The sequence below is a fragment of the Mytilus trossulus genome, chromosome 2, assembly GCF_036588685.1.
Source record: "Mytilus trossulus isolate FHL-02 chromosome 2, PNRI_Mtr1.1.1.hap1, whole genome shotgun sequence".
In the NCBI taxonomy this organism is placed as follows: Eukaryota; Metazoa; Mollusca; class Bivalvia; order Mytilida; family Mytilidae; genus Mytilus; species Mytilus trossulus.
The window spans coordinates 26,991,545-27,015,116 of record NC_086374.1 but is presented as its reverse complement, the minus strand read 5'-3'; the positions used below and the strand labels follow the sequence as shown (position 1 = coordinate 27,015,116).

The 23,572-nt window shown below is 30.4% G+C and overlaps 2 protein-coding genes across 2 annotated transcripts in view; both read left to right on the top strand.

The window, feature by feature from the left end:
* The window catches only part of LOC134706874 (ATP-dependent translocase ABCB1-like), a 32,894-nt gene extending 19,696 nt beyond the window's left edge, over positions 1-13,198 (top strand). Inside the window, exons 16-26 of the mRNA XM_063566207.1 lie at positions 166-270; positions 1,160-1,237; positions 4,530-4,613; positions 5,540-5,743; positions 6,369-6,469; positions 6,853-6,993; positions 7,663-7,819; positions 8,899-9,096; positions 9,593-9,799; positions 10,262-10,408; positions 10,929-13,198. Coding sequence (XP_063422277.1) covers positions 166-270; positions 1,160-1,237; positions 4,530-4,613; positions 5,540-5,743; positions 6,369-6,469; positions 6,853-6,993; positions 7,663-7,819; positions 8,899-9,096; positions 9,593-9,799; positions 10,262-10,408; positions 10,929-11,126 — 1,620 coding nt within the window. The 3' untranslated portion in view covers positions 11,127-13,198. The remainder of the gene's footprint in view (positions 1-165; positions 271-1,159; positions 1,238-4,529; positions 4,614-5,539; positions 5,744-6,368; positions 6,470-6,852; positions 6,994-7,662; positions 7,820-8,898; positions 9,097-9,592; positions 9,800-10,261; positions 10,409-10,928) is intronic.
* Positions 11,482-18,418, top strand: LOC134705688 (uncharacterized). The gene is made up of 3 exons (XM_063564409.1): positions 11,482-11,524; positions 14,068-14,070; positions 17,817-18,418. Exons 1-3 carry the CDS (start codon positions 11,482-11,484, stop codon positions 18,416-18,418), a joined length of 648 nt encoding a protein of 215 aa, XP_063420479.1.
* Positions 18,419-23,572: the final 5,154 nt, after the last annotated feature.

Here is a 23,572-nt window from a genome sequence, read left to right as displayed (position 1 = left end):
TTGCTCATGCCAAGTGCATCTTGATTAATAAAACTAAAATTCAAGCAGTCTTCTTTAACCCTATATGCCACACAATTATTGACTGTTGCATAAGAAAGTGTTTATATTCTGGAATCCTAGTTAGAGTACCCATGATATAGGATAAAATATGTGATATATTTTTAGGTGTTTACCATTCAAGATGATGATGAAGCTAAATCTACTTCTGAAATGTTAGTTGGAATAATAATGGCTGTAGCTATTGGTTCAGCTACCTGTAAACTTATTGTTGTAAGTAATTGTAAATGATATTATTTATAGATTATTGTTGATTGAGATTGATTTTCTCGCTTGAGCCGGGATGGCAAAAGTGAGAAAAACAATGCAGTTGAGAAGACCAATGGTAATCTGTTAATCGCTATTTTACCTATGACAACGTGTCAATTTCATTAACAAAGCCATATGCCTCCTTAGTTTCTAGCGATAATATTCAGTCTCAAGTGAGTAGCATGATATGAAAAATTATCACAAAAGAAATCAAAGGAAAAATTCACAAAATAGCGATAAGTTATATTATTTGATAAATTGACATGTTCTCAATTGAATTATTCAGTTTTGATATTTCATACTTAATTATTAAATGTATTTAGCGATTTACTTGTAGTGTGCAATTACTACATAAGTAAGCTACCTACCAAAACCAATAACAACAATGGCTTTGTGTTACTTGATCCTAACTTGAAAATATTGTGTATATATTTTTTTTATTATCATGATTTATGAAACTTGGACACTTAGGATGTAATCTTAAGATCAAGAATTAGCATCTGATTCATTTTTGATGGTCAACTTTACACTTGTTCACTGAAAGCAGCAATTGCAGGCAATACACTGGGGAACCATTATTAATTCTATTTTATAAAAAAAACTTGAAAAGCTGTTTCAAACATATTTTGTCACTGCTGAAAGTAAATATGCACAGTTATTTACATTTGTGCATGCTAACTGCATATACAAACTAACGAAAGAAAGTTTAAGCCTGTGTGAGGAGAAAAAACGACAAAAATGCTTTATCATTTGAGAATGTTGTGCAGATCACATGATTTGTTTATATGACTGCTGTTTTTTGAAACCATGATATGGGGAGATAACTGTTTTTAACATGATCATTTTATTGTAGAATTTGGCATTCTGTGTAGCTGGTGGAAATTTGACAACAAGATTGAGGAAGTTGGCTTTTAAGTCACTTGTTTGGCAGGTATGTTTATTAAATACTGTGGATTCATTTATTTTCGTGGGTATCAATTTTCGTGGATTGAGGAAAACTTGCATGTTCATGGATATTTCAATTCACGGTTTCAGCAAAGTCTGTATTCAAGCTTTTAGAAATTTGTCATTCGTAGAATATTTGAACTCGTGGTTCCTCTGGTCTAATTAAATCCACGAAAATTGGTATCCAGCGATTATTAAAGGGAAACTTCGCAAAAAAATCAAAAATTGATATTATGTCCATTCTGTATAAAAATGCTCAAATTTATAAATATTAAAGTTTTATTCCGCTAGATAAGAGATCACCATCGATTTTAAATTTCGAGTATCAGTTCTATCCCTTCCGCCATTTTGTTATCTTGTCCAAATAAAAATCACGATATGTCTATAAACCACAAAGAAACAAAACTACAGTAACCGATGTAGTCTTAATTACGTGTCGATATCTTGTCAATCGTACGGTTGTTTTATCTGACTAACTAACTTGATACGGAAAATGTTCTTATTTTTTTAATAACCATATAGTCTGTTATTTTTAAACTGTTAATATTGGAATTAGTTAAAAAGTCAAAGTTCAAATCATAAATAAGTGTTCCGTGAAAATTGTTTTCGAAAATCTAATTCGTTCATAATTCTTTAAAGTAATATACTTTATTCAAATAAATTAGGATCTTCGCTCCACTGGTCACCCGCTTGGCTTAAGGTATTACTCCCAAAGGTATTGTGAGGGGTGTAAGGTGACACGTCCAGGTATTCAAGCGATTTCCTGTCGGGCTTGCAAGTTTATGCATCGTTTCACTTCTGTAGGTATTGATCAGTGTACACGGCCGATAACTTATAACTTTCCATTTTGAACTATCAGGTGCATGTATAATATACATCTCTGTCTTGCGTGTCCGAAAGTGATATAATATACTAGTCGTTACTTAACTCATACGCTTGTTTATAAATAAAATTTCTGGTGTAAAGAATATTATTCATAAAAAAAAAATTGATACAAAAAAAATAAAAATTTGAAGATATACAAATATACGTATTTTTTCCAAGGGTTAATTTGGGAAAATCAGAGACATATAATTGTATTATATGTCTCTGGGAAAATGTTATATTTACTCGTTGTCAATAGTAAAGGACATAGTTGGATCATTCCAGAAATCTTGATTAAAAAAATGTGCGCACTTGTCAACGATTCGTTTATACGCCCGGATAGAAAGTTACGGAACTACAGCGCAATTTAAAATATATACATGTATACATTGAACATAAGAAAGAAACATACATTTTGTGCAAATTGTGGTACAAGTTTTGTAAATAGACTAGTCCACGTATACCAACAGTATGTAATCATCCAATTCGATAGACTATTGTATACCAAAAGAAGAAGAAGAAGAGGACCAATTTGATTTAAATACAGGTCGATCTATAACTTGCTTTGGTTCATCGAAGTTATACATACATAGTAAAATCACAGATTTATATATCAATTAGATTGTTCTCGAATAAAGAAAGAAATTCGTCATCACCACAATTGTTCCGACATATGCAACTGGACGTACACAAATAATCCCCGAGGGATGTGAATATTTTCTAGGAAAGCTATTGAGTATTAAAGTTTCAAATCATTTTCGGGATTTGTTTTCTTTCTTGATATTCACTGACAGCAAATTTAAAGAATAAACTGCTTGTCAGATATTTGTCCGCTTTAGGGGTATTCTTGCCAGTTGAACAGACTTATAATTACATTCAAAAATAGGGAAAGATGACATTAAATTCGTTGTCTTTTGTTTTTAAACATCTTTGGTCAAATAGTTATTAAGTATTATACGTTGTGAGACGAAGACTATTTTAATAAGGACGTCCCCGATTATGATTAATTTTGGTTGACGTTTTTCACACTTGATAAAGAATATCTATTCGTAATTTTTCGATTCCATTCCAAGAAGACTTTAAATTTGCTGTCAATTTTTTAAAACTTCTCAAGTAGAAAAATATTTTTTCTTTATTCGTTCATATTATATTCCGCTTCGGTAGAGTTATCTTCAGTGAGTTCCAATTATTAATTTATACGTGGCTTTTAAAAAGTCTAAATCTAAGTGTTCTCATTCATTTATATGCCTAATAAAGACAAATAAAAATACTTTGGTAAAGCTATTTATAAATTCTAAGTTCTCCTTTTTATTAGACATCAATCAAGGACAAAAGGTGTAAATGATTAATCATTTCAATCGAACATATGATTTAAGTTTCCCGTCTTTAACCGAAAATTGTCTATTTCTTAGTAAATTAACTTATTTGAATTCAAATAAATAATAGCACCAAACATAATGAAATAATTCCACGGCGATCAATTTTTATTTGTCACCAACTTGAATATATATTTTAAATATGTGTATTGAATGATCACTGTCTTATAATTCACTGATTAGAATAGACAGTCACACCTGGCAAGGTGTGCCCGAGAGGCGTGGTTAAATACCGAAGTGCAAATAACAATTTACCTTTCAACAAGCCATCTACGAGTATTGCCACAGAACCGTGAATACACACATCGTATCAACCAAGTCATAGCAGAGATAGTAAAAGGTCAATAAGAGTACAGCAACATATTGTCTTTACAGATTATTTTACTTTACTTTGTTCACCTTATCAGTCCGAAAATATATTAATTAAAAATAAATTTATAACTTTTTGTGTTGTCTACAAAAATAATTCGAATATATAAGTTTAACATAGAAAATTTATCTCATGAATATGTACAATTGAACGTCTGTGCGTTTTATCTTCTTATTATCGGATGGTTATTTAGATAAAGCATAAGTCATCGGCGCGCTTACGATTACGTTAAAATATGATTAAAAACCAAGACTTTTAATGATTGTATTTTAAATCCCGGCATGCAAAAACCAGGAGAAAACGTCACGACCTACAGGAAGTAGTTAATATTTTTTCATTAAATATTGAATTTCTCCTTTATTTCTGCACATATAGCGATAAAACTTTGTGAATATATATATTATGTCATAATGAACATATTTAAACCATAAGTAAAAAATCGTGAATTTTCCCTTTAATGAATCCACAGTATATACATTTGTACCTGCAACAAATTATCATATTGTATCAATATTTGATAGACACATAATTATCATTTGATGGGGTTAGATATGTTTGTGAGATCTCAACTCTTTCCATATACCTTTAGCTAATGTAGAAAAACAAAAAACAAAGCAGTATTTTTATGTTTTACAAATTTAAATGAATTTATCAACTTATTCTTTCAGGATGTAGAATATTTTGATGACCACAGAAATACGGTTGGTTCCTTAATAACAAAACTTTCATCTGATGCCACACTTGTACAAGGGGTGAGTTTTCATATTTAAATTAATTACATACATTGCAATTTTTGTACTTATTTCAAAAATAATTCAATCTAGGTTAAAAATGTGAATATCACAAATGATCAGCAACACAAAGAATAACTTGTATATCTTAGAAAGGTCATCATTAGCAATCTCAGCCGGACTGGCTATTTTATTCCCCAGATGAGCACAGCTCTTGTCCAATAATAAATTTATCAGGTTTATTTGACGGCGTCATCAATGTATTAGTTTTTGATTAGGTCTAGTTTATGGTGAACCATTAGTGGTAAGTAAAAGATATTTGGTATGCAATTGTATTAGTATTGGCACATCTTATTACCATTATATGTCCCCACCACTTTAGTGATGGTCTATTGGCTATAACACTTTTACTTAGTTTTCATGTATTAGTTTGTGATATAAGTTGGTTTTTGGGGAACCACTAGTGGTTGGTTATTGATATTTGGTATGCAGTTGTATATAGCATTGGCACATTGCATAACCATGGAGATTATTTGACCCCGCCCCTCAGTTATGGTTTATTGACTTTGATATTTTACCTACTTTACATGAATAAGTTTGTGTTTAGGTTTGTTTAAAGGGAACTACTTATGATAAGTCAATAGTGTTTGTATGTGTTGGCACTTGGCACATCTCATTTCCATAGAGATTGTTTAGCCATGTACCTTCAGTCATGGTTCCGTTACTTTGTATCTATTGAAGGTCTATAAAAAAGCTCACCATATATACCAAGATACACCAGACTTGTGTTTCGTCTAAAGTAGAATCATCAACAACATTAATTTGAATCATTTATAAAGGCTGAATAATGTACAAAGTTGAAAAGAATTGAGAACCCAAAATTCCAACCTGGTTGTAGTATATTTTTAAAGTCGATATTGTTTCAATGACATAATTTCTTATTTCAGGCAACTGGGTCAAAAATAGGAGTAACATTAGAAGCTCTTACTACTATCTCTGTTGCACTAGGCATTTCATTTTACTACAGCTGGAAGTTAACACTGGTTACACTTGGATTCATGCCATTTATGATTGCTACAGGAATTGTACACAGTAAAATCCTGACAGGATTTGCAAGGGGAGATAAAAATTCCTTAGATCAAGCAGGAAAGGTAATGGTGGTTATCATGATGATATTTTAAATGTAGATTTTCCTTTCAGACCAATATGAAATTTTAGATAAATGGCATTAATAATGACATTAACAGTTCAAATTTTTCTGCGCATGAAAAGTATGTCTCTTTAGTGATGCTCAAGGCCAAAATATTTGAAAAATCCAAAGTTTCTGGAACTTAAGTTTGTCTCAATTAAATGTTATGAAACTTATACACAATGCTGATAAACACAAAACTTGGAAGAAGTTTGAAATGTGGAAGCATCAGACTTACTGCTCTTAAGTTATTTCCCTCCATTATCATTTATGTATATATGTATATGTCCATTTATTGGTTCTTGTCTTTCAGTTTTCCTGGTTGAGTTGTCTTTGATCAAGTTAGTACAAGATATAGCCTATTATACAGTAGAAGTTTTTCTCATTGATGAAGCCCATAGGATTGCCTATATTAGCTTACATCCACTTTAGTTACACTTTGAAGGATATTTTTTTCATTGGCATCCCCACCACATCTCCTAATAATAAAATGTTTACAAAAATTTCAAAAGTATGAAAAATATGTCATGCATTGGATGCTTTTTTCATAAATTGATGATTTTAAGAATTGTTTTTGTTAATTTCAGCTATTTTCCGAGGTTGTGGATAATGTAAGAACAGTTGTATCATTGACAAGAGAAGAAACATTTATAGGACTGTTTAATGGACATATAAAACATGTTTATGTGTAAGTATTAACCAATTGATAAGAAAAATTATTAGCTGCTTGTTTTTAATCTTTCATAAATGCTTAAGGTAGCTGGGGTGTCTTCCTCCATCTTTGATTTTAAATTAACAGATTACAATCAGTCTATATCTTTGAAGAAGTGTGGAAATTAAGACAATCAACAGTAAGACTGTCATGGGAATTCACATTCTTTAAAAAAATGTCACTGTCCAGAGCAGGACACATTTGTAAAATTTCAGATGAGCTAACTTTACAAGTAAAATAGGTGATGTCTAACTGCAAAATTATATATCTAACTTATTGTATACACAACACTAATTAAGAAGTCAATCTGGAATATTATTGTTTACAGTATGTATAACATGTATTTGTATTTTATACAGATCATCTAGGAAGAGGGCTGTCCTGAATGGTTTAGTTTATGGTATATCTAACAGTATAATGTACTTTGCTTATGCTGGTGCCTTTACCTATGGATCTTATCTTGTACAACAAGGGGAGCTGGAGTTTCATCTGGTATTCAGGTATAGTAAACTGTTAGTCCAAATAATTTTGTCTTCTTGAGAAGCTTGTTAGGGGCTAAGCAAAAAAATATAATAGCCTTTCAAGAGGTCATAATTATTAGGACTGGTAAAGTGTATAAAGATTTAGATAAAACTAGACATACATTCACTGCCTGTCACTAAGGCATTTAAGATAATTTGTTAAATGTTGAGAATAGTTAGTAGTTATGATATAGAAACAAATGCCCTGAATTGGCTGCAGCCTTACTGTTCATGGTCAATATTGAATATGCTTATTGTGGAGAATACCAATGTTCATCTATTTCATGGGTACAGGTGAACCATGAAATTAAATGTTTGACACAATACACATTTTTTATAGGCTTGTATGCAGACTTAGGAAAATCCATGAAATCAAATACATATATCTGCAAAAATACATAGTTTTCTCAATCCATTGAAAAATTGGTATAGATGAATCCACAATATCCTATTTTTATAAAACAGATACATGTGTTACCTCATTCTTACTGAGGGATTCAAGTTTTTTTCTGCCATTTTGTGGGCTTCAAGTTTTTCTTCTGCTATTATGTAGGCTTCAAGTTTTTCTTCTGACATTCATACCTCACAACCATTTTATAGACCTAATTGATTTGACCTTATCCTGATAATATAACTTTTCCTTTCCAGGGTATTTGGTGCAATTATATTTGGAGGAATGCACGTTGGACGAACATTGTCAAATTCTATGGACTTCAAGAAAGGACAATTAGCAGCAGGCCGACTATTCCAGGTTATTGAGAGAACACCTAAAATAGATGCACAAGAAGACAAGGGAGATAAGCCAGTAAGTAATTTTCTTCTTCATGGGAATGTATTACTCTGTTATTGCAATATTATACAGTTATGGCCTTTGTCAAAAGTAAATATTCAAAATAATTAAATCAACTACAGGTTTTTTCATGAGATCAGAAGGTAGGACATAGAGTGGGGTTCGCATATTTGCCGGGGATACAATTTTCGCCGTTTTATAATTTTGAGGTGTAAATACTTCAAAAGATGGTCTAAATGGAAGACATTGCCGTTAACTTAGATTTTTTTTAACAAATATGATTATTTTTTAAAATGCGACAAAATTGCGGCACTTACAGCAAAGGACCGAAAAAATGGACAACAAATTTCGGCCAATTTCCTGATTGAAAATTATGTATTTCTTTATAGTAAATCTTTTACTGATTGCCCTAAATTTCAGTTCTGTACACCTTTTAATTGTTTGCTATTGCCATCTATAATGAAATTGATTTGAAAAATAGTGTTTAAAGCTGCAGTTATATGGGTAAATAGATGTATAAAAAAGGAAAATATGTGTCCCCCATTGACAAAACATCAGGCAATTTCAAACACCCTTTATTCTTAAATTTCAGACGATTATTTTCAAACAAACATGTTTACAAGCTTAAGAATATTTTGCATTTGAAGTTATCTTTATATAGAAATATCAGTATATTTCAAAAACATATAGACCTGAACATAAACTGTAGAAAACATGGAAAGATATGGCGAAAATGAGCACCCCACTCTAATTATGTTGTTGCTTTTTCACTGAACAGAATACGTTTACCTTACTTCAACAAATGAAATGAAATAACTAGTTTTTTCTTTGATGTGCAAAAGCCAGCATTTAACAGCATTATTTTTCTATGTGCATATTCCAAAACATTTATTGCCTATGCCAAATTTGTTGTGGGAAGAAGATTTTTTATGTGGATGGAAAAACACATGCTTTTTATTTTTAAATATGATAATTTCAAGTGGAATTTAATATTTCAATTTTCATTAGGTTTTATCATTGTTAATGTGTAGAAAAAGTTAATGATACATACAAAATGTAACTCAGAATAAAATGACTATTTCCACTCTTTTTAGGACAAAATTGATGGAGATATTGAACTAAGCAAGGTGATGTTCCATTACCCAGCTAGACCAGATGTACAAGTTCTGAAAGGACTGACAATCAAGGCCAAACAAGGAGAGACCATAGCTTTAGTGGGGACCAGTGGGTGTGGCAAAAGTACAACAGTCCAGTTATTGGAAAGGTTTTATGATCCAGAAGAAGGCCAAGTGGTAATTTTTTAAGTATTTTTTTTGTGATAGGTTTATGATTTCATTAGCAGGTGTAAATTATTTGACATCTTGGATTAACACATTTTTATTTTGACCCTCTTATATTAGACCCGATTGAAAAATACACACATTTGTACAGTTTCTTTTGAAAGACTTAATTGTAACTATATTGCTTCCAACAATCTTTTTTTGTCTTCTATGGAAAGAATTCCTATCACATTAATATTAGAATGAATACCATAAAAAGAATGCTGTGTAGTTAGTGGTTTCATTTCATAAGGATTGAAAAGCATACTCACTAGGTGTGATATATCTTATAAAAAAAATAATTCTAATGATATAAAAATACATAGCATTTTTGAGAGTCTCAAATTTTAGCATTTTTGAGAGTCTCAAATTTGATCTCCAGTGATCTACAAAGATGGGCAGAGTAAACCAGAATGATTTGAAAGATAGCTTAAATTCACCTTTCACTTAATTAACTTTCTATTTGCAGATGCTTGATGGTAAAAATGTTAAAGACTTAAACATAAACTGGTTACGATCTCAGATAGGAATAGTTTCTCAGGAACCAGTCTTATTTGACACAAGTATTGCAGAGAATATTGCTTATGGTGATACATCAAGAAATGTACCTATGTCAGAGATCATTGAAGTAGCTAGATCAGCAAATATACATACTTTCATTGAAAGTCTTCCACATGTAAGTGACTCAGATATGAATAAAAATGAAGTACCATTTCTTTGGTTACATGTTATTTGGATATTCCTTACCAATTTATACTTCATACCCAGTGAAATATGGGTTTATATAAACTAAAAACTTTAAATATTAGCTGTACAGGACTAAGAATCAGGTGTTATGCAAGTTTGATTTAGCTATTACATCTGTTTCAAGTGGAGTTAGAAATTTCATAAATAGTCAATACAAATTTGTTTATCCCATTTATTTATGAATAATAACAAGAGTTTTACAAAAGGACCCCATCATTAAAGTCATCTAAAAAAAAAAACCTGCAGAAATACAAATACTCAATTTTATCACCAAGTTGTGAAAAAAAAGTTTAACAAAAATTTCAAGTCTGACATACTAAATCAAATTAAACATCAGGAAATATGACTTTTAAAAAAAAAATATATATCATGAATTAATTACTACCAACAGGGATATGAAACAAATGTTGGTGACAAAGGAACACAACTTAGTGGTGGACAAAAGCAGAGAGTTGCAATAGCTAGAGCTTTAGTGAAAAATCCTAAAATACTTCTACTGGATGAGGCAACATCAGCATTAGATACAGAAAGTGAACGAGTAAGTATTAGTACAAATACATTATACACCACAGGTAAAACTTTTCTTTATTCTCACACTTAAACTTAATTGTGTTTGTGAAATTTAAAATAAATATTAAATATGCACTTTATACCTAGTGTGGTCCCATTTTGATAATAACTATACTTAACTAAATTAAAAAAAAAACATATTGTCTATCTAGTCATTGTTTTTGCTATGCTGAGTTTCTCACGTGATGTTGGATCACAAATGTATTGTTAGTTCACTATATCAAACAACCTTATTTCAGGACAACTTTGAATTGAAATAATTCTTATCATTTAACTTTCCATTCACTTAAAATGTGTTTCAAAACATTTTCTGATTCCATGCTGCTCTTTTCACAAAAAAATCAATCATAGAAATTAATCAACAGTTTAACTAACATGTACTTGTGAGTATTTTTTCTCTTTAGATTGTGTAATAAGGGTTGAAGGGTATGCTTTATAACTTAAAATAAAGTCAGAAATATAGTCAATTCCATTGGTTGTTCTTTCAGATTGTTCAGGAGGCCCTTGATAAAGCTCAGCAGGGACGGACATGTTTAGTTATAGCTCATAGACTATCCACCATCAGGAATTCAAACAAAATAGCCATCATACACAAAGGAGAGGTTGTCGAGTTAGGAAATCATGCAGAACTTATGGCATTTAAAGGAATTTATTACAAATTAAGTACTCACAATCAAGGGAAATAATCCAGATGGTAACCAGACTGTGAATAATGACAATCATGTACCTTTGTTAATGTCAGGATCTCTCTTATTATATAATTCATGCAGGTTCTGAAAAAATCTTAGGATATGCTGATTGTTGGTGTTTAATGCATCTTTCAGCAAACATAACTGCATCTTAATTGTCAGTGTTTGTTGGTGGAGAAAGTTAGTGTATTGGATGGAAAACCACCAACCTTCAACAAAAAAACTGGTAATCATAAATCAATTAGGATTGGAGGCAAACACATCCTGCCATGAGCAAGGTTCAAACTCACAACCACCGTGTTGACATGATATTCATCAATGCAGCTGATCTACATAGACCACTTCCCAATTGATGTCCTACTATTCATTAGGTATAAAACCACTAATTCAGGCTGGTAAGACCAAACATATAAAAGTTGAACCTATCTTAAACAAAATATTCCTGTAACTTTGTCAAAAGAATAATTATAGAATCAAATGAAAGCTTTTGGAGAACTTTAGATCACTGTTGAACCCTTGTTGAAACTTTTTCTTAAATAAGTAAACAAAAGTATTAAATTAAAATAGGAAGGCATATTTGCTCTCTTCCTCCGGTCAGCAGGACAAAAGTTTTTGTTTTTTCATTTTCAAATATCCATGAACATGTGTGCTCTAATATGCAATAATTTTTTGAGAAAGTCAGAATGAGGTCTAGTTTTGACATGACTGTCATTTTATTTGAAATTAAGAAAAAATAGCTATAAATGCTTAAAATAACAGAATTTAACAAAGAAAGCAATAGGACTATGAATTAGTGGTTTGATTCCATTTTAGGATACTGACAGGAACATTTTTGACCCATATGACCAACAGTTTTGAAATAATTGAACAAAAAAGTGTTATGTTTTTTATTTATATATTGTTGTTACAGTTTACTGTTATTATTTCGTTATTTATTGTTCTACAGCATTTTAATACATGAATGATTTATTGCAATATGAAAATACACATAAATGTTAAATGTTGTCCTCAATTCAAACAATTAGAATTTGCCAAATTTATTACATCAATTAATATTACCTCATTTAAATGTTATGTATTAAATTGCCAATTGCACCAGTCATATTTGTCCTAAAGACATTTTTGACTTGCTAAGTTATTGCCATTCTTAAATGTGATAGTTTTCAGGTTGCATATATTTGCACATTTTTTTTCTGGAATTAATGGAAATTGATGACTTTTTCAGTTTGTTTGCCTGTCATGTGTAGTTGTCTGCCAATTTTATTTTTTAAAACTTCTATGATAAGTGTCTGCATGATTGTTTGGTTAAGATTTGAGATAACATAAACTCATTTATATCTGCACACTACAGTACTTCTCTTCCTAAACCCCTTATTACAATTTTTAAAAACTTCCTCAAAAGTGTTACCATATAGATAAATGCAAGTCTTATATTGTTATTGTTGTCAATTATTTGGGGAGTTTCCCTTACAAAAGCATGGATTTTGCAGGCGTATGATTTTGTGAGCTTTGCTAACAATAATTTTTCAGATGGTAAATTTCCCCCCTCCATTGGTACACACATTGTACAATTATAATTTTTAGCAATAATCCATATTTGTTCAAGTGATTGTTATGAAATTGTAAACAATTAAAATAATAAGGTTTTAAGTTCCCTTTTAATGTTGTTTGTCAACATACATGTGATAATTTAGATCCACATTGCTGACTTTTGTTTAATTAAAAAAAAGTAGGCAGGAAGCACTCTTTTTATTTTGAGAAATATCTTACATGTGGTTTGAATTTAGGTGTCTTAATTATAAAAAGCAAGTAAGCCATTTTTTTGTTTGTTTGATAAAAGTGACATCACAATTTGTTTTTTTAACTTGTTCATAAATCAAAGTAAGGATTTCTGAGAATCCTCTTCCTATTTCTTAAAAAAATTAGTGCAATTATGCATTCATGACAGAGCTATTTATTCTCATACTCTTTGAAATTTTCTCTTTATATATTTGGAATTCTGAATAAAAATGTTGATATGAAAAATAACCCTTTATTATAGAATGGAAAAAGTTGCATTATTTTAGCATTTTATTAAAATCTTTAATTGATATATACATGTATATATATTGCAATGTTCTGACTGTGATTGGTTAATTTTATTGCAGCTAACAATATACAAATATTATTGCTTTGTTTATTTGGTTTTGTATAATTTTTCATTATTTTTGGTAATAAGCATGTTTATTTAATTGTATTCAGCAAAGTAAATTCATAAGTTTTCTAGGTATAATAGTATCGTTATTATTTGTATTATGGCATATCTTTGGAATCTCATATATTTATAGTTATTCCTACTTTATACATGTGTATTCTTATATAATTACAATATATTTATATTTATGATTTATATTGTTTCCTGAAAAAGATCTGCTGTAACTTTAAATGTATGTTATATTGACCAAAATCATCATTCATCATCTTGCCATTTCTGGACAGTGAGTTTGACGTATTCGTCGATGGCTTCATAGTGTTTATACTGGAAATGGGAAAAGATTATTTATAATTTTCAAAATATGGTAAAGTGGTAAACATTCAATTTACATTTTATAATTATTTAGCATTTGCTTTTTTTTTTTGCAAATGTAACCTCACTTAATCTTACATCTCATAGATAAAGCACATGATTTTATCAGTTGTAAAACATTTGCATTGATAATTTGTAAATAATGTCTTGTTTTCTTTTTTTACACTGGGCTTTCTTCAAATTGATGTTGTTTGTGTTAACATATTTATGAGTACTTTTTGTTTATATCTATGATGATTTTGACTACTTATTGACTTATTGATAAAAGTCACATTAAAAAAAAGAATCTAAACACATGTTGCCAGAAAAACTAAAGGACAATTGATATTATCAGAAAATAGTTGGTTCATCTATATATTTTTTTAATTTTAGGAAGTAAGTGGGCTGCTTAGCTATTTTATTTTCTAAATGTAAAAGTCTTTTCCATTAATAATAGAGTATTTGTAATTAAAAAAAACAAAATTTGTGTGACACAGATATTCTTGAAAGGTCAACAAAATGATGGTGTCCAGTAAAACGTTTGAAATTATGACTTAAACTTTGTTCTCAAAACGAGCTGCTAAATAGCTTTTTTTTTTGTAAGCAGCAACTCTCTCTAGTCAAGAAAATCATTACCCAGTACAAAAAAATTAAAGACTGTTTGCAATTGATATTTGCTGTACTTCTCCTCTTAGCACTAGGCATTAACGAAAAACAGCAAAGACTAGCCGGTTTGGATGATGAAATGTCTTCCTGTGGAGCATTTAAATCATATCACATCAACTTGTTCTCCTCCTAAAATGTGTGTGTATTTCTTGTTTAAAAGTGAACACGAAACACCAATCTATATAGGAAACACACTGAATACTGTATCAACTGGGAGATATATTATCACTATGTAGGTGCTGTTGAAATGTTGCTTCATTATCAACACATGGAAAGTTCACAATAGGAAAATCAACATTATCAGTTTCTACTATAGAATTTGAGTTTTCAACTTCCCTCATTATCAACTGCTAGCTGCAAATCAAGTTATAAGACAATCTTACTATATTAAAAATATCATCTTATTTATTTCAAAGGGTTAAAGTGATCAAAACAGTCTTCAAACAAGAATAAATCTATCAACAGAATGTGAAGCTAAAGTGATAATGCTACCTTCTCTACATATCTCTTTAACGCCCATATATGAAGTGCATGTTACTCTGCTTACCCTTGCGGAGCACCTGAGATCACCCCTAGTTTTTGGTGGGGTTCGTGTTGAATATTCTTTAGTTTTCTATGTTGTGTCATGTGTACTATTGTTTTTCTGTTTGTCTTTTTCATTTTTAGCCATGACGTTGTCAGTTTGTTTTAGATTTACGAGTTTGACTGTCCCTTTGGTATCTTTCATCCCTCTTCTTTTACTCGTTTATATAAATAAAACATGAAGTCATTGCGTAGAGGAGCACATTTCATTTATGATAGGGATGTGCAAATTGTCTGTTGGAAAACACATCCACAGAATGTAACAAGTACAATATCATTTGAAATTTCAAGCATCTAAATGATACCAGTTTGGAAAAACTTATTGTTGGAATCGGTTAAATATTTTTTTATATAATATTGTGATGAAATAATTTGAATCAACTCCTTAATTTAGAACGGGGAATATTTTGTAAAGGCTACAAAAAAGAATATTAATAAGGTTTGATTGAACAAAAATTGTTGCAGTTCAGTGTTTCTGTTGGTCCTTTGTTTTCCTCACTTTTGGTTTGTGACCTGGATTTGTTTTTCGGTCTAATAGATATATGACTTTTAAACAGTGGTTTACAACTGTTGCCTTAGATTGCATTGCAAAACTTGTAGATATGAAGATCTTTTAACACCCCTATTTAAAAAGATGTATTGATACTTTTGTAAAATATACTTAGCTCTGCTTATTTGAATATAAGATGGTTCCTTGGTAATATTCAATGAAGAACAATAAATGAATTATACACTTGCAGGTTTTACATGAGAAAATATTGTATTTTACCATTTGTTGTCTTTTGTAAAAATTTTCACATAATTTGCAACAATTCATAGATTTGTGTTTAAATGTCAGGTGTCCTTTTAACTTTTCACATTACCAGTAACATATATTCAAGGTCTTTCATAATAGTTTCTTGTGTCATTTTGATCAGATAAAATATTTTACCAGCCTTATAGTTCTTTGCTCTAAATAATCAGCTTTACCCAAAAAGATATTTTGCTTATTTAAGATATCTCTCATTAAAATATCTTTTTAGATAAGGCTGTTATTCATATGTTGTTACTAATTTTCTAAGAATATTGATGGCAATATTTTAGCATATGGCAACTTTACAATTATTTTTTTAATGCAAGACGTTTGAAGGGTATATCCGATATGTGCCATATTTTGATAAATTATATTTCAAAGTATTGTAGCTGGAGGCCTCCCCAAAGATGTATCACTAAACAAAACATCATCAATACAGATTGATTTTACAGACTAACATATCCATTTATTCAGATTTTCTTGTTGAATTTTGTTATTTTGATGTAATTTGCCATATTATATTGTTAAATAGAAGCTATGATGTTTTGTTTTTTTCAAAATAAAAGTTTAGGTCTGTTGTTGTTTTATATTTGTGTTTATATTTATGTTTCAGTGCCTGATTTTATACATTTATTTAGCCATTACTACTTATTATTGGAACAATAACTGATAAACACATTTGAAAATATTGGGTTAATTTGTGCAACCTACTAATGGCATAGGTTGAGGGATACTGTTTAAAAAATATTCATTAGGTTTAATCATGGATTCATGCAAAACACAAATAAGGTATCTATAACTGTATTGTTATTCCAAATATAAAACGGTATCTCACCTATTAAAATGATTAGCTGTTTCATTTTTCCTATCGAAGGTCGGTAGTTTTCTCCGGGCACTCGGGCTTCCTCCACCAACAAAAACTGGCAGCCACGAAATTGCCTAAATCTGATGATTTCAATAGTGTGAAAACACAAAAAATCAAAAATCAAATCAGTTTTGATTCAGAGCATTAAAAACTTACTGCCATTGTAGAAGCATCTAGGATTTTGAATTAAAATATTTGGTTTTTGTTTTGAATAAACATTAAAGAACTATATTAAAGTGCCTGTACATGTACTTAGATAAATCATCAGACATGCACCGACATTAATAAGTGTTATCTATATTTTCGTATTGGATTCCAAAAGTAGTTTATAAAAATACATTTTTTTTTATAAACATAAGAAAAGGGAGATTTTTTCTAAGAAAGATTTAATAAGCTTGTTTACTTTAAGTAAGAAAAATAGTACACAGTTCTGGTATATTTGTAAACCAATGTTAAATCATTACCATATGTCTAAGATTGGTTATCGTTCAATCGATTTATGAAAATTGTACAGCGGTATACTACTGTTGCCTTTATTTATCACGAAACATTCTCAAAGATCAAAAGTCTCTTCCATTTCCCTCACGTCTCTTTGTTGTTACTCGTGTCAAGTTTGTACACGAGAGGGACGAAAGATGCTAGAGAGACACTATAAACTGACACCGCCATGGCTAAAAAAAAGAAGACAAACAGACAAATAATAGAGAAGACACAACATAGAAAACTAAAGACTAAGCAAAACGAACCCCACCAATAACTGGGGGTTATATCAGGTGCTCCGGAAGGGTAAGCAGATCCTGCTCCACATGTGGCACCCGTCATGTTGCTTATGTGATAACAAATCCGGTAAGTAGTCTAATTCGGTAGGTCACATTCGTGAAAAGGAAAGGGTATAGTATTGGCGGTTGTTTTCTCTTATTTTTAGTGTAAATTCACATTGCGATAAGACGTGTCACGGTACTTGTCTATCCCAAATTCATGTATTTAGTTTTGATGTTATATTTGTTATTCTCGTGGGATTTTGTCTGATGCTTTGTCCGTTTCTGTGTGTGTTACATTTAATGTTGTGTCGTTGTTCTCATATTTAATACGTTTCCCTCGGTTTTAGTTTGTTACCCCGATTTTGTTTTTTGTCCATGGATTTATGAGTTTTGAACAGCTGTAATCTACTGTTGCCTTTATTTATAGTAGTTACGACATAAGGAACATAATCTAGTGTTCAGTCTATTTCATCAGTCCCTCTATCTAGTGTTCAGTCTAGTCCATCACTCCCTATTTCTAGTGTTCAGTCTAGTCCATCAGTATCTGTTTCTAGTGTTCAGTCTATTTCATCAGTCCCTCTATCTAGTGTTCAGTCTAGTCCATCAGTCCATCTTTCTAGTGTTCAGTCTATTTCACAGTCTATTTCATCAGTCCCTATTTCTAGTGTTCATTCTAGTCCATCAGTCCCTCTTTCTAGTGTACAGTCTATTTCATCAGTCCCTATTTCTAGTGTTCAGTCTAGTCCATCAGTCCCTCTTTCTAGTGTTCAGTCTATTTCATCAGTCCCTCTATCTAGTGTTCAGTCTAGTCCATCACTCCCTATTTCTAGTGTTCAGTCTAGTCCATCAATATCTGTTTCTAGTGTTCAGTCTATTTCATCAGTCCCTCTATCTAGTGTTCAGTCTAGTCCATCACTCCCTATTTCTAGTGTTCAGTCTAGTCCATCAGTCCCTATTTCTAGTGTTCAGTCTAGTCCATCAGTCCCTCTTTCTAGTGTTCAGTCTATTTCACAGTCTATTTCATCAGTCCCTATTTCTCTATGTATCACCGATAGTTTTCAAACATGTCATATTTGATGAAACGCCACTTGTTCCTTTGGCATTTTTGATCCATGAACGTAAACACGCTAAATGGCATGACGTTTTGTTTAAATTTTTGAAAGATAAAATTCCTAGAATAGATAAAAAACAAATTCCTTTTGTCATTGACCAAGAACCAGGTTTAAAAAGAGCTATTCGAGATACTTTTCCAAATTGTCCGATTATGTTTTGTTGGAATCGTATAAAAGAAGATTTTAAATTCTGGTTAAAAGGCAAAGTTGATAGTGATAATATTAAAATTTATATAGATCATTTGAATCAGATGTTGCATTCTGATAATGAAGAAGAATTTTTGGAAACAAAATTGAAATTAACATCAAAATGTACTCCCGTAGTTTTAGAACATTTCAATAAACATATATCTCCGGCAATTCAAAATCACTCTGGTAAATGGTTAATTGAAAAATATCCCGGCATGTTTGATCCCTATTCTGGAAAAACAAACAATCTTTCCGAAAGTATGAATGCCGTTTTAAAAAGAGAAAATGATTGGAAAGAGCTACCAGTAGATTTACTGGCTTTGGGTTTTTATTACATACAAAATTTTGAGAATTATGAAATTTTACGTGGACGTTCTGGTTTAGGAAATTATCATTTGAAAAAAGAGTTTAGTAGAGCATTTATTTCACCATCAGATGTTATTTTTCCAAAAAGAATTGTAAGTCCTGATGAAGTAATTGAATATTTAAAAAACGACAAGCCACTTTTTCAGTCTAATTCTCTCCAATCTGACACTGATCCTTTAGGCAATTTAAATTCACAGGAAATCATAAAAAAAAAAAACTCTGATGAGAACACTGGTGTGTTCCCATTTCGCCTTAGCTGTGAATTCCAGGTTAAAAAGGTATAAAATATACTAAGGCCAGATGGGAATTGAACTAAGGCGAAATGTGAATTTAGATAAAAATATTAAATAAACAAATTAAACCTAAATGTGTTTTTATAGCAATTTGAACAACATGTAATTAGGGATTTGTTTCTCTTTAATTATTTTTTTAATAAAAGTGACCATTTTTATGATTTCAAAAGTTGTGAAATCAGGAAAATTCTACAATGAAATAAATGTAGTTGGAAAGTTGGTTCTCTTGAAATATTGTTTGTTGATATTTAATAAAAGTTGCATTTTTTTTTAATTCATGCAGTTAGATAAATCAAAATAATTTAATTATCCTTTACATTATGCCACACAAAAAGTTTAATGGAAAGAAAAAAAAAAGAATATTTGTCCACAGACTTGTTTAATTATAACAGAAACTTTAATAAAAAATATTAAAAAATCTCCAAAACTGTGCTAATTATATATCACAAATAAATTATCGGTTGTTGAATAACCCGTTCTAAAACCACATTGGTTTTCGTTTAAAATCATGAATTCTTCAGAGAAAAGATTAAGTCGCTCGCATAAAATTGCGGTAAAAAGTTTCCCCATACAACTCAAAATGGTAAATGGTCTAAAATTTTTGGGGTCCAACTTGCTACCTTTATTTTTATAAACAGACTTAATGTAACTAACTAGCTAACTGTTAGATATAATACCAGTTCGAAATATAACGTTAAATATTTTTTCGTAAAATTCAATGAATAAACTAGCTGTAGACTTGATATATTCATTTATTATACGATCATCCCCAAATGCTTAATCATTTTTCAGGTTTTTGATGCCCTTAAGAATTTCGTCTTTAGAAAAAGAAATTCTTCTGTTTAGATCTTCATGAAGCCTATCGACACCATTCGGGTTTAGAGTTGGAATATTTGTATTTTCTTCAATTTCTGGGGCGTCGTTCAGATTTTTGAAAAAAATCGAATAATTTGTTGATGTCAGGTTGGGCTCTCTTTTTTCTTTTGTTAAGTAATTTTCAATACTCTTTTGAGTTATTGGATCTCAATGTGTTTATTTTTTTTTGCCATTTTCTTTTTATGAGCAATGATTGCTTTATCTAAAGTTTTTTTGTATTGCTTCTCCGATGATTTCATAATTTGACGATTTTCATCAGTACTTGTATGATATTTGTCTTTATTTATTCATTAAAATATGAAATGTTCATATCCAATTTGTCATCTCTAATAAGACTTTTTTAACAAAATATAACACATTAGTAAAAAAAAAAAACACTTTCAGGAAAGAAAAAAAGAGCAACATAAAAAGTTGGACACCAAAAATGAAAAGAAATATTCCTTTAAAAAGTATTTCATGGTAGAATTTGACATTAAAATAACAAATATCAACTAATTGCAATACAAACAAAACATAGCTTAATTCTATTGTTTACAGAAGCTCCCATTTCGCCTTAGTTAATTCTTGTGTACCTGAAAATTTGTACTAAGGCAAACTGGGATTAATTTTATATATAAATTTTGACAGCTAAGGCGAAATGAGAATAAACCGTACTAATCAGGTCAAATTAGAAAATAATGAGGTAATAGCTAATCAACAATCTGTCATAGAATACCCGACTGATAGCAGTCAACAAAGTTTGGCACGATTTATTGTTGACAATAATTTAATTACTTTGGTTCCACAACAAGGTGCGTTTATTGTAAATGGCAGGAAAGGAAAATACTGTGTAACTCTTTTTCCAAATTTTTTTTCCATATTCATAATTTTTTATAAATACTCCCTTAAAGCAAAAATTGATGACAACACCTTCAACGAATGGTAGCATAAAACCTAATAAAACGCCTAAAATATCAACCGAATTTTCAACTCCTAAATAAAAAAAAAAAAATGAACTAAGTGTTATCGAAGAAGATGCGGGGGAAACACATATTATAGATGAGAAAAAAAATTCGACCGAAATTAATAAATCACTCCCTGTGAAAAAAAGAAAGATAGACGATATCAACTTAGATGAAATGGAAACTCCCACTAAAAAAACAAAAACTCTATCAGATCTCCCGTGGATAGGGTATTGCAGTCAACAACACAAACAAAATATTTTAAATAATAATTATCTTTGTTCTGATATCATTATTTCAACACAAAATCTTCTGAAATTTGAGTTTCCAGAAATAAATGGGTTCCAGGAAACAACTTTAGCGCCTGTTAAATTAAATGGTAAATGGGTAAGTGAAACAGGTTTTCAATCACAAGAGTCACCAAGCCTACAAATACACCATAATGGTAATGCTCATTGGGTTTTGTCTCTTCAAACTAGAGATGGAAACATCTATCTTCTAGACAGCTTATCACTTAACTTAACAACTTCACTAGAATATCAGTTGACGCAAATCTACGGTAAAGACAAGAAAAAGTTAATTATAAGAATACCCGATGTCCAAAAATAACAAAACAGCATAGATTGTGGACTTTTTGCAATTGCAAATGCTCTTGAATTTTGTCAAACTGGGTTTAAAGGAGGTACTCATATCACATACGAGCAAAAATATATGAGAGACCATTTAATTCATTGTCTTGAAAATGGTAAATTCACACATTATCCTAAAAATAATTTCGGTAAAACTCCTAAAAATCTGAAAACTAAAACCCACATTATCTCAATAAACTGTGACTGTGGAAAACCCGATACAATAGAGGATATGGTAGGTTGTGAAGGGAAAACAGGGCGTAAAATGTGTGATGTCTGGACACATCGGTCTTGTGCTAAAAAAAATATGAAAGAAAACAGCTGGTTCTGCGAAGTTCATAGATAGTTCAACTGAAATTTTATATCAATTTAAAGCCCCGATTTACATTTTTGATAAATGTGAAATAAATCTTAAAAATGTTAACAATATAAGCTATTCTTGAAATTAATTAAAACATTAATTATCCTACATAAATAGATAATAAATAGATAAATTAATGCCACTGAGTTAATCAATAAATAATTAAGCAAAATAAGGAGAAAAAAACAAAAAAACAAAAAAAAACAATAACTCTGCCAACGCCGGTCCCAAGCCCGGGTGAAAAAGGAGGAGGGTTGTTTATACCAAAATGGAACATTTGAAATATCAGAAATGATAAGTATGTTGATACTATTGAAATTAAAATTAAATGTAATAGAAATAGCAAGTTCAAAGTTGAAAATTTCACTTCAATATTTCTATATAAGGATGCGTTCCGGTCAACTTTTTGCCCTTTTATAGTAATATATTTATTTTTGTCTTTATATCATATTATATGTCATTGAATTGTCTTTAAGAGACAATTTACAGACTTTGACCGGGTTTTTCATATTTTTGTGAATTTTAAGTCATAGTTGAAAATTTCACTTCAATATTTGTGTACAAGGGGTCCTTCCGGTCAACTTTTTTACTTTTTATAGTAATATATTTATTTAGTTCTTTATATCATATTATTTGTCATTGAATTGTCTTTAAGAGACAATTTTCAGACTTTGACCGGGTTTTTCATATTTTTGTGAATTTTAAGTCAAAGTTGAAAATTTCACTTCAATATTTGTGTACAAGGGGGCCTTCCGGTCAACTTTTTGCCCTTTTATAGTAATATATTTATTTTGTTCTTTATATCATATTATTTGTCATTGAATTGTCTTTAAGAGACAATTTTCAGACTTTGACCGGGTTTTTCATATTTTTGTGAATTTTAAGTCAAAGTTGAAAATTTCACTTCAATATTTGTGTACAAGGGGGCCTTCCGGTCAACTTTTTGCCCTTTTATAGTAATATATTTATTTTGTTCTTTATATCATATTATTTGTCATTTAATTGTCTTTAAGAGACAATTCAGAGACTTTGACCGGGTTATAAGCTTTTTTGTGAATTTTAGTATTAATGTTCAAAAATGTGTTGCCAGAGTCACACTACGAAAGTCTTCCGGTCAACTTTTCGATAAAAGAACATATTGAAATATATATTTTTTAAATTTTATCTTATAGGCCATTATGTTAGCTTTCAAAATCAGTTTTATTTATTAATCTAGATTTAGCGGTTCCAAAGATATCAGTAATAATACACCAATTTTTCTCTTCCGCGTTTTCCATTTCCGCGTTTTAGACCCTCCCCATAATCCGGTATCCTATATGAAACGGATATTCAAAAACGGTCAACCAACTCGTGATGGCGTCCCTAAAATTTACGAATGGATGATTTCAACTTCAGCATTTGAAACTCTTGGTTTAATAGCTACCTCGGGAGTAGAAATTCTCTATCAAGGAAATCATGATAGAA

Coding starts and splice junctions, on each gene's coding strand:
- LOC134705688 (XM_063564409.1), top strand. CDS start 11,482: ATGTCCTACTATTCATTAGGTATAAAACCACTAATTCAGGCTG.